This window comes from Electrona antarctica (assembly GCF_951216825.1).
Source record: "Electrona antarctica genome assembly, chromosome: 13".
Taxonomy (NCBI): domain Eukaryota; kingdom Metazoa; phylum Chordata; class Actinopteri; order Myctophiformes; family Myctophidae; genus Electrona; species Electrona antarctica.
In genome coordinates this window covers 5,997,125-6,009,115 of record NC_136794.1, presented here as the reverse complement: position 1 = coordinate 6,009,115, position 11,991 = coordinate 5,997,125, and the positions used below count along the sequence as shown (strand labels likewise).

At 52.5% G+C, this 11,991-nt stretch overlaps 1 protein-coding gene across 1 annotated transcript in view; it reads left to right on the top strand.

Annotated features, from left to right (window-relative positions):
• Positions 1-481: 481 nt before the first annotated feature.
• Positions 482-11,991, top strand: part of irs2b (insulin receptor substrate 2b) — a gene marked incomplete at its 3' end in the record, with an annotated part of 22,315 nt that continues 10,805 nt past the window's right edge. Inside the window, exon 1 of the mRNA XM_079518691.1 lies at positions 482-4,140. Coding sequence (XP_079374817.1) covers positions 705-4,140 — 3,436 coding nt within the window. The 5' untranslated portion in view covers positions 482-704. The remainder of the gene's footprint in view (positions 4,141-11,991) is intronic.

The window sequence follows — 11,991 nt, the reverse complement described above, 5'->3', positions numbered from 1 at the left end:
TACTAAGCCTATAGTAAGCCTACTACTACTACTACATACGTAGCAGGCTAGTAGACCAGCTGTAGGTAATAGAAGTCTAATTACACTTAACAGAAGTCTAATTACAGAAACGTTTTTTCTGTCTCATAAGCACGGTCAATGCCGTATTCGCCTCGTAGAACATAATAATTATAGCCTATATAGCCTACCTCAATAATACTATGCTCTATAAATAAAGTTGTAGAAACAGGCTTAGTGCTGCTGTCTACACACAAGTGAGTCGGAAGAGGGCAGAGTGATGGTGGAGGAGGAGGGCTTTCTCTCTCTCTCCGTCAGACAGTCAGCGGGGCCATTTCACTACAGCATTCACTCCTTTCCACCAATAAGCCGAATGAGCTCAACGCGCACCGCCCACCGTCGGTGTGTGTGTATTTTTTTTTCTTTCCCCTTCTCTTTTTTTTGGTAACCAAAGCTGGATGTGTGTAGAACGTCACATGTTTTCCCTCCTCACTCCCCGGTCACCAGGAGACATGTGTTATTTACTGCTCAACTGCAGGGGAAGACGAACGCATTACAACAACCGGCGGCTCGGCGGGGACTGAAGAGCCGCGCGGCGAGGCGATACGGACTAAAACAAAAACACATTGGAGGAGCAGGCGGCGAATTAAACTCAAGGAATATAAAAAGCAACCTTTTTTTGTTTTTGTTTGTGAAGGACGATAGAAATGGCGAGTCCGCCACACACGGGAGCAGGAGGAGGAGGACACTTGGTTTCCAACGGCAATGCGAACGTGAACAACAACAACATCAAGAAGTGTGGATATCTCAAGAAGCAGAAGCACGGACACAAGCGCTTCTTCGTGCTCAAGGAGCCGAGCGAGGGCTTCCCCGCGCGGCTGGAGTACTACGAGAGCGAGAAGAAATGGAAAAACAAATCGGCCGCGAAGAGAGTCATTCCTCTGGACTGCTGCCTCAACATCAACAAGAGAGCGGACGCGAAACACAAATACCTCATCGCCCTGTACACCAAGGACGAGTATTTCGCCGTGGCGGCGGAGAACGAGCAGGAGCAGGATAACTGGTACGGAGTCCTGACGGACCTCATGAGCGAGGGGAAGCAGGTCTACGACGGATCCTCCGCCGCGACGGCGTCTAATTCCGCCTCCTCGCTCGTGGGCTTCGACGAGTCGTGCTACGGCATGATCACGCCGGTCACGGCGGCGTACAAGGAGGTATGGCAGGTGAACCTGAAATCCAAAGGGCTCGGGCAAAGCAGGAATCTAACCGGGGTGTACAGGCTCTGCCTCTCCAGTCGGACGATCAGCTTCGTCAAGCTGAACACGGAGGTCGCCTCCGTCAGCCTACAGCTGATGAACATTCGGAGGTGCGGCCACTCCGACAGCTTTTTCTTCATCGAGGTGGGTCGATCGGCGGCCACGGGTCCCGGGGAGCTGTGGATGCAGGCGGACGATTCCGTGGTGGCGCAGAACATCCACGAGACTATCCTGGAGGGCATGAAAGCCATGAAGGAGCTGTCGGAGTTCCGCCCGCGCAGCAAGAGCCAGTCATCCGGCACCAACCCCATCTCTGTGCCCACCCGGAGGCACCTCAACAACCTTCCCCCCAGCCAGACGGGCTTGCCCCGGCGGTCACGCACCGAAAGCATGGCCGCGACGTCTCCCGTGAGCAAATTTACGTCCTGTCGGATACGCGCGGCCAGCGAGGGAGATGGCACTATGACACGCCCCATGTCGGTGAACAGGAGCCCGCTTAGCCCGGGGGTCCACCGGACCCTCTTGACCAGATCTAACACTATTACAACTCGCCCGTGCCGGACATTTGAATGCTCTTCCCTCCAACACAGTAAGTCTATGTCCATGCCCGTGTCCCACTCCCCTCCCTTGTCCACCCCCAGCCCTAACAGCCTGTCCTCTTGCCCAGAGAGCAGCGCTCCGCGCCCCTCCAGTTGCAGTGCCTCCTTTTCGGGCTCCCCAAGTGACCTAGGTTTCATTTCGTGCGACGAGTACAGCTCCAGCCCCGCCGAGGCACGGGACCTACGGCTGACTCTCACCCTCCGCAGCAACACGCCTGAATCTCTGAACGCCGACACCCCCCCCTCTCAAGACGGCAGCGACCTCCATGGCTACATGGTGATGGAACGCCAGAATCAGAATGGCTACCGGCGCTTGCCGGAGTTAGACAAGGCCTATCGAAAGCGCACATATTCCCTCACCACCCCTCGCCAGCAGAGGGTCCCTTCTCAAGTGTCTTCTGCCTCGCTGGACGAATACACGCTCATGAAGGCCACCTACACCAGCGGGAGTCAGTCTTCCCGCAGGTCACACACGGCCTCCCCGAAGGCGACCTACCCCGAGGATTATGGGGATGTTGAAATTGGCTCTAATTGTCAACAAGGAGACAGCGGCTACATGCCCATGATGCCGGGTGCGCTAACGCAGACGGCTTGGTCCAAGGTCGACGCCTACATGGCCATGAGCCCCATGTGCGTGTCTGCCCCCAAGCAGATCATCAACCCCCGCCTGCACCCCGCTTCTCCAGCAGGGCCGGGCCCGCGCACGGACTCCCCCGGGAGCGTGTCTCTCGAGGACAGCGGCTACATGCGCATGTGGTGCGGAGCCAAGATGTCCGTGGAGAGCACCGACGGGAAGCTCACCAACGGAGAGTATTTGAACATGTCCCCCGTAGACCCTCTGGTATCCCTCACACCCCCGGACTGCTTGCTCAACACTCTCGGGGGAGGAGAGCCTCACCCACAGTCATATCACAGACAGCCTTACACGTACAGCTCTTTGCCTCGCTCTCTCAAAGCCCAGGTTCAGCGCAGCGGGCCGGCGACGACAGACACGGATCAGTACGTGGTGATGAGTTTACAGCGTCAGCGAATAGAGGAAGAGTCAAACTACTGTCCCATCTCCCCCGGGAAGTCTGTGTCTGGCGGCTCGCCGTGGTCCCCCAGCAGCACCCCTTGCTCCGCCCCGTCTCCTCTCAGGACGGAGAAGGGTGGCCTGGTCCATCGGGCTCGGGCAAATCGCCCCACGCGGCTGGCTCTGGAGTCCCTCAGAACCTTGCCGTGCATGAGCGAACACCCGCTCCCCTCGGAGCCCCGCAGCCCGGGAGAATACATCAACATAGACTTCAGCAACGCCACCCGCTACACGCCCACTTCTGTGGCCATGGAGTGCCCGGACTCCTCGCTGAGCTTGTGCGTCGTGAAGGGCGGCTCACCGCCGCTCTCCGACTACGTCAACGTCAGCCCTGCGGGGGGTCACCGCGGCTCACACCAGGTCGGGGGTTCCCCCTCCTCCTCCTCCTCCTCCACCGGGCTCCCGAACCACACATCGGGGGCACCGACTCATCCCAGCCAGCCAGCAGACCCACAGCAGGACATGCATGGAGTGGGGGAGGGGGAGGAGAAAAGCACAGAAGGACAGAAGGAGGAGGAGGGGAGGGTGATGGCAGAGGAATATCGTCTCCAACGGCAGGTGAGCCCCATGTGTTCATCATCTGGCCCAGTGAAAGACGACTACACGGAGATGACCTTCAGCCCTCCCGCCCCGCTATGCACCACCACCGACAGCCCCGCCGCCTGCGTCGAGAGACTCAGCCTGGAGGCTGACCTCATGGGGGCCGTAGTAGTGCCCCCCGTGCCGGTGGAGTCCTCCTTCCTCCTGGGGGGACCCTCGTTGTCCATCCCGGGCGCCGTTGTGGACCCCGACAGAGGGGCCAAGGTGATCCGGGCGGACCCGCAGGGGCGGCGGCGCCACAGCTCGGAGACCTTCTCCTCCACCACCACCGTCACGCCCGTGTGCCCGTCGTTCGCCCACGACGCCAAGCAGCGGCACAGCTCCGCCTCGGTGGAGAACGTGTCGCGCCCCGTGCGGAGCTCGGAGGGCTCGGACGAGGAGTACGGCAGCAGCAGCAGTCCCATGTGCAGGGAGACGTCGGCGGGCTACCAGAACGGACTTAACTACATTGCCTTAAACCTGATGGAGGGGAGCCTGGGAGGATGCAGCTTAGGGGGCTGCGAGGGACTGCTGAGGTTCAAGACGACGCCTTGCGGTTGCAAGGGCGGCATGAACGGCTTCAACGCCAGCCCTTATGCCAGCATGGGCTTCAAGGAGACTGCAACTGCTGTGAAAGGTGAGCTTGATAAAAACATTTTTTATATATATATATATATAGATATAGATATAGATATATAATCTCATAACATTTGCATAGTACTCATTCAGGTTTTTCATTCATTGAGGGAGTGCAATTGTGGCTTGACTACAGGGACAGGCTTAATGTATTCTACGGTTGCTAAGCAGCTTCAAGCTTTATTTTCAAAGTGAATTACTATGATATAAATTCAAGAGAATATGATGCTGCAGCAGCAGCAGCGCTACACTGGTAACATCACATTATTTATTGATATAGTGCTCGTCATGCATCTTCTAATTAGAAGTGACACTGATCATAATTTCCTCCATCGACATTACAGCGTGTTATGCAACAGTTATGCAAAACACGATGTTGTTGTTTCGGTAGAGGCTCAGTTTTCACACTAACTGGGGAAAGGCGAGCCACGCTTGCATTTTCCTAACGACATAGTAAGCGTTTGTGAAATGTTGATACACTAAGCTTTGGCAAATAATGAGGTATAATAAATAATGCACATTGCTATTGGGGTGTTGGCTGTGGGGTTTGTTTAAATAGCATTAGTCACGTACTCGTCACACCCAACGGTACATCGACAACCTCAAGGCTATAAGCGATGTTAGGAAACTATAAATACTGGATTTGTGAATGGTGGTGCTCTGCTCTGCTGCTGCCCCGTAGCTGCCTGCCTGCCTGGCTGGCTGCCTGTGACGCAGTTATCTTTCCACGTCAGTGGGCTGCTAAAAAACATCCAAAGTGACGCATGCTTTTTTTTCTTTACTGATGCATACAACTCAGGGCTTGTGACCAGTGATAAAAAAGGGGGGGGTGGGGGGGGGGGGTGTTAGACTAATGGTTCAGGGCCAGGGAGTGTTGTTCTTTGGGATGATGTGCCATGGAAAACATTTAGCTGTTGCGAAATGCTCTCTTTCATGAAATGTTATCTCTCATATGAGAGAGAGAGAGAGGGGGGGGGGATTGTGTGCATCAAAACATTACCTTTCACCTGATTCTTGTGCGCTGTGTGTTGCATCAATGGCTTTTTTCACAAGCAGCGCCGTAAATGACAGGGATTACTTTACAGGGGCGGTGTGTCTCAACAGAAGAGAGCATGTCAGAAGTTGCCGTTGTTTGAAAAGAAAAATAACATTGTGTGTGGGAGAAGATTACCATGAGTCAGTGTTCTTCAGATGGCGAAATCTAAGAGTTTAATTGCCGCTCGTGGGGTTTTCACAGCTAAGTTATCCACCCCTTTTGTGTGTGTTTCTTTTGGCTCCTCGATGCCAGTGTGAGGGGTTTGTTAGCAGTCATCGGGTTCCCCCATGAAAAACAAGTGAGTCAGTTGTTTATCAGGTTGTCAGGTACTGGGTTTCAGGACAGGAATGCAGGGCAGTGTGCAAAGGTTGCTGGGAGAGGTGAATGCTCACTTGTTTTCCTAACCTGGTGGGGGGGGGGGGAGGGGGGGGGGGGGGTTGTCCAGGGCACTTCTTTCACTGCCAGGAACACTTTTTTACAAAACACTAGTGCACATGATGTTTTTTTTGTTAACACGTCTGTCACCCACGCACCACACCTGTTGATAACTACCTCTTGTGGTTGTTTCCAACCATTGGTTTTGTCTGGGCTCTCTCTGTGTATTTCAGAGTACAAGGTGTATATTTTGTAATTACAATGTTACCAACAACAACAAGTGTTTTTTTTAGCATTGGAACCTTTCCAACCGGCTACTACTACTGAACTAGAGAAGTATTGAATACAGCAGCGCAGCGGGGAGAGAGGAGGAATAGACGAGAAAAAGGAGGGACGACGACGACGGACGTGTTGTTTTGTTTTTCAGTATCGTGACAAAATAGACCACTGAAGTCGCTTGGGCTTGAAGGGAGGGAGGGAGGGAGGGAGAGAGAGAGAGAGAGTGAGGGGGAGGAATGTAGGAGGCAAGAGGAAGGGAGAGAGACAGAAAGAAAACAGAGGGAGGGAGAGGGAAACAGAGTGGCGAGTGTTGCTGCTGCTGCCTGGCAGTAAAGAGTCGGTTTGTAAGAAGTCAGCTGGGTTATTTAGGTTTATTTACGGCATTCCTGGATAACAAAAGCTCATGTGAAAAAACAACTAAAGCCTACTTCCGGAACACCCCATATATAGGTATACTGTGTGCCCTGATCAGGAATGCCGCGCATGCCAATCACGGATGTGCTAAACAAAATACTGACTGTGTTTGTGTGTGTTTGCGTGTGTGTGTGTGTGTGTGTGTGTGTGTGTGTGTGTGTGTGTGTGCACGCACGCATGTGTGTGTGTGTGTGTGTGTGTGCGTGTGTGCGTGTGTGCGCGCGTGTGTGTGTGTGGGAGAGAGATAGCGATAGCGATAGAGAGCGAGGGTGGGTGGGTGTAATATTGGTGTGTGTGGCCTGTGTTTACTATGAGATGATGACCGGCTTTTCCACATTCTCTCTACTCCTCGGCACCACTCGGTGAACCATAAGTCGACATTCCACACCCACACACACACACACACACACACACACACACACACACACACACACAAACACACACTCCCATTAATTTAAAATGGGTGGAATAGGAATTGAAATTCTCAGAATGTAGTTTGGCATCCTTAAGTGTGCGTGCGTGCTTGCGTGCGTGTGCGCGTGTGTGTGCATGCGTGTGTGTTTGCACAAGTAGGGATTTGGCCAAGAGGATATATGCTGCTCCTTTAACAAACAACCACGCATGTGGAAACACACACACACACACACACACACACACACACACACACACACACACACACACACACACACACACACACACACACACACACACACACACACACACACACACATCGTTTAGTCCGAGAGTTAGCAGATTATTGCTTCAGTGGCGCGTCAGCCCCAACGGGTTACGATGTTGTTTGGGTTTGCTGGTCCGTCCGTGGGGGTGGGAGGGGTGGGGGTATTGTGGGGGGTGGAGGTGGGCAGGCCGGTGGGGGTGGGGGCATTGTGGGGGGGTGGAGGTGGGCAGGGCGGGGGACTGAATGGCCCTGCGCACTCGCTGTTTAACTTTCAAAGCACGCGCCCAAGTCCCTGCCGCCCAAAGTCAGTTACTTGACCTTTGGACCAACTGTGTGTATGTGTGTGTGTGTGTGTGTGTGTGTGTGTGTGTGTGTGTGTGTGTGAGTGCGCGCGCGCGCGCACACGCACGATTGCCATTAGGGCACTTGCCTGCAAATGACGGGTGTGCGCGATGTTTGCTATTTCTGTAAACTTATCTCTCTTTTACACTTTCTCCTTCCTTTAGCTGTCTCGGCCTTATCTGCAGTCTGCAGTCTCTAACACAATATGTCTCCTTTCTCTCTCTCTCTCACATCATGTTCTCGTTCCCCCCCCCCCCCCCCCCCTACCCTTTCCCCACTATATAAACGTCTTTGGGTTCTTTCTTATCCTCCTATGACCCCCTGGTACCCCCCCCCCCCCTTCCCCCCTCTTTCCCTATATGTTTTCTTCTCATTCATGAAGCTTCTCTCTCTCTCTGACGTAGTAGCAGTCAGTCAGTCTCAGTCAGTCAGTCAGTCAGTCAGTCAGTCAGTCAGTCAGTCAGGTGTTTGGGTTCAGACAGGAGAGAGAGAGAGGACCGACTCACTCTCTCTCTCCAGACTGCCCCTCCCTTCTGTCTCTGTCTCCACACACACCTCTGTTTGTGTGTGTGTGTGTGCGCGTGGCCCTCAGCAGATGGTGGGGGGGGGGGGGGGGGGGGGTTGGGAGGGGGGGGGGGGGGGGGGGGGGGGCTGGGTCTTGCACCTGCCCCGCCAAGCAGTGCTCACTGGTTATCTGGCCCTTCAGAGGGGAGTGACAATACGCTAATGACTAGCCACCATCTGCCACAACAACAGAGAGAGAGGCAAAAAAAGGGGGGGGGGGGGCAAGAAGCCAAATACCCCCCCCCACACGTACACACACACACACACATACACACCGTTCCATCCCCCCATCACCGTCCTCTCCTCTAGTATTGGTTTCTATTTTCCTGAAAACGGTGTGATTTGCTGGTGCCGGTGAATTTGAGCCCTGCACACTTTCACTTCCTGCTACCTTAGGGAGAAACGAGCAGCCACATCATAACCCTGGAACGCTGTTGTTCCGACTGGCATTGAGGACACGACGTACTGAGGTTGTTCCAGCAATGCCTTTTACAATTAAGCTAATTGGCTAGCTCATTAGTGCCACTGCTGTGACTTGCCTTTGCCTGGTAGAGTCCCACCCTTATACTTGCTCCCAGGGAAAAAAATTGCTAAACTGAATTAACAGACTACTAACAACGCATTAACTGGAGCAGTGGTTCCCAAACTTTGTTCATGTCAAAGGACCCCCAAATTGACACTAATAATTACTAGCCGCATACGGACCCCCATTTGAAAAATATATGCCAGGGACCCCCCATGAGAGAAGATTTTTTTACGGCTCTAGCAGTGATTCTCAACCCGTTTAATTTCAAGGACCCCCAGTTTGACATGCATATTAGTCTACAGACCCCCCCATTTAATGGCATTTCTATCTCTGTGACCCCCAATTTATATTAGAAAATCAAAATTTTACTCTGAGGGTGTACAAATAACGGCTCCGTTTGGTTCCATTTGTGTACGCTCTCAGAGTTACAGACCCATAAGGGTCCATTTGGTTCCAAACTATCATTTAGCTGGGGGGACCCCCTGTAACTCCCTCAAGGACCCCTGGGGGTCCCCGCCAACTAGCGCATCCATATGACATTAACTGCCGAAGTGTGGCTGTGTGGTTGTGAAAGCTGTTCAATCCTGACTCTCCATGGCCGTATAATAAGACCTCGATTTGATGACATGGGGAGAATGTAGTCTTCTTCTTCTTCGCCGCCCTCACCTGTCTCGCGCTCCCTCCCTCCCTCCCTCCCTCCCCACCCCCACCCCCACCTGCTGCTGACTGTCTGATACATAACCCTTTGAGTAAAGTAGGACGGGATGTTCCGAGCGCTAGATAAAAACTCACTCAACCTCCTCTATAGCCTCCCATTTAGCTGGGAGGTAAAGGAGGATTACATTCACTTCAGGATTAAGACGTTGTTGAGCCGCTTGTTCAGAGTTGGAAGAAGAAGAAGCGTGTGCGTGCGGCGATATTAGTCCACGCACGGACGGACGGGTGCATGTGTTGTAGTATGTGTACCGTGCATGGCACACACGCTGGGACACACATTAATATGCACACAACCTTAACCCATTTAGGACTGACATTCTAAAAGAAAAGGCTTCTAAATCCGAACCGTTTTCATAAAAACCTATGTTTCTATGTTGTCACTTGTCAGTGGTGCTCAACCTTTATCATGTCAAGGACCTCCAGAATTATCTGTATTTGGCTGCGGACTCCCCCCCCCCCCCCCCACCATCTGAAAATATGTAGTTCAAGGGACTCTCCCAGAAGCAAAGATTTGAGTTAAAAAACGTCCGCTCTTCGATTTTTCAAAAAAATAGCAGACCTACAAGCTCGTAGCGCGGCCGCGCTACGAGCTTGTAGATCTGCTGTTTTTCAATAGCTAAAGCATTAACAAAAACACCAAAAAGGCAAGGGGGTTCGTTCTCGTCCAGAACGGGTTAACCCATTCTGGGCGGGAACCCATAATGTTAGCATTATGTTATGCTTTAGCTATTGAAAAATAGCAGATCTACAAGCTCATAGAACTTGTAGGTCTGCTATTTTGGAAAAATCGAAGAACGACTGACATTGAAACATAGCTTTTTCAGAAAACTGTCAGGATGTAGAAGACATTTTTAGAATCTGATCTCAGGTCAAAATGGGTTAATGAACTCACTCTGTGCCTGTTTTCCTTTCCTGACTTCTCGGAAGCGTTTTACAGTCACACAGCCTTCCGAACGGATCGGGTTCATAACATTGTAAGCACCCTGCGCTCTTCCCTGGCCCCCTCCTCACCTCGTTGGTGGTGGTTGTGGCTTCCGTACTGTGGCCCCCCAGGCACCACACGAAGGAAAACATTCAATTTACGGAGGCGTACGTGCCTCGGTAATTACAGAATAGAATCGGGTGTGGGGATCTCTTTTAACCACTTATATAAGCCCTATATTCCCGAATTGTCGTACAAGGAATCGTGAATGAAAATAGCCCCACGACATGTTTTGGAGCTATAGTAGATCTGATCTTTTGCCATTTTTAAAACGTTTTTGAAAATGATTGAACATTGTTAATGAAAAGGAAATCTTTGAAATCTTTCAGCTACGTTAACCTCCCCAACGTAGGGATGCCAAGTTGAAAGTGGAAATTGAAATAAATACTTTTTGAAACGTCCTATGGGGAAAATGAACAGGGAATTATTTTCTGGGTCCTCGTAGGTGGCGGGACTGCAACGCTCTATTGGTTAACAGCCCATTGTTGTGTGTGTGTGTGCGTGCGTGCGTGCGTGCGTGCGTGCGTGCGTGCGTGCGTGCGTGCGTGCGTGCGTGCGTGCGTGCGCGCGTGCATGTTATCTGTCATCTGTCTGTCTGCGAGTGTGTTGGTCTGCGTGTGACTGCTATACACACATTTTAAAGGTTGTTGTTGTTCAGGAACCAGGAAGTAGAGTGAGGGTTCAGAGGTCACGGAGAGGTAGCCTAAAATGTGTTTTTGTTTGCAGTGGCAACAACAGTGCTGAAGGTCGGGGAGGGGCCGAGACAACAGGGAATGTAAACAAAGCCGCTCTGTGCAACCATACTGCTGCCTGCTTCCCTGTGTTTGGAGAAAAAAACAATCAAAAACAAAGCCTCATCTCATGTCCATGCTGTATTCCGTGCTTGCCCACATGTAAAAAGAAAGAAAAAAGCTCCCTGCGTACAGAGTATCGAATCGCTAACTCAGAGAGTCGAGCTTGATTCGATACACGTCTGTGTGCGACGGTATCGTGAACCAAAAAAATGGCAGATACACAAGCTCACGACGCTTTGTGAGCTTGTGTATCTGCCATTTTTTTGGGAACGTATTTAACCCATTTAGGCCTGAGATCAGATTCTAAAAATGTCTTCTACATCCTGACAGTTTTCTGAAAAAGCTATGTTCTTCGATTTTTCAAAAATAGCAGACCTACAAGCTCGTAGCGCGCCACTCGGTGGCGCGCTACGAGCTTGTAGGTCTGCTATTTTTCAATAGCTAAAGCATAACATAATGCTTAAAGGCTTATTTTAGACTGTGGTGATCGGCGGACACAGTTCAGAGAGGTTGTAGGAGTGCTTGGCGGGGGGAGGGGGGTGGTCTTGTCTGACGTGCGGGGCTCAAACAGCTGGTGGCGGACGGACAGACACAGGGACAACACGGTGAATCTTCTCAAGCACTCGGACAGTACACTTTTGGCTACTGAATATACATGCCGGCCGGCCGTGTGTGCGTGCGTGCGTGCACGCCGTGCGTGCGTGTGTGTGGAGCAGGGGCTAAATTTAGCCTGTGAGAACTAAATAAATAATGAAAGGAGCCAGGGTGTGCTTTGGGGACAGGAGTCAGGACGACATGGGCGCCGGGGGTGGGGGGTTGGGGGGGTTATGTGCCACAGGCGGGGTGGGCGGGGGAGGGGGCTGCTAGGGGCCAGTGGGTTCAAAAACCCTGGGCCCTCTGCCCCCCTTCTCTTGCACCCCCCCCCCTCCAATCGGCATAGGTTAGATTAGCTGTGTGTGTGTGTGTGTGTGTGTGTGTGTGTGTGTGTGTGTGTGTGTGTGTGTGTGTGTGCGTGCGTGCGTGCGTGCGTGCGTGCGTGCGTGCGTGCGTGCGTGCGTGCGTGCGTGCGTGCGTGCGTGCGTGCGTGCGTGCGTGCGTGCGTGCGTGCGTGCGTGCGTGCGTGCGTGCGTGCGTGCGTGCGTGC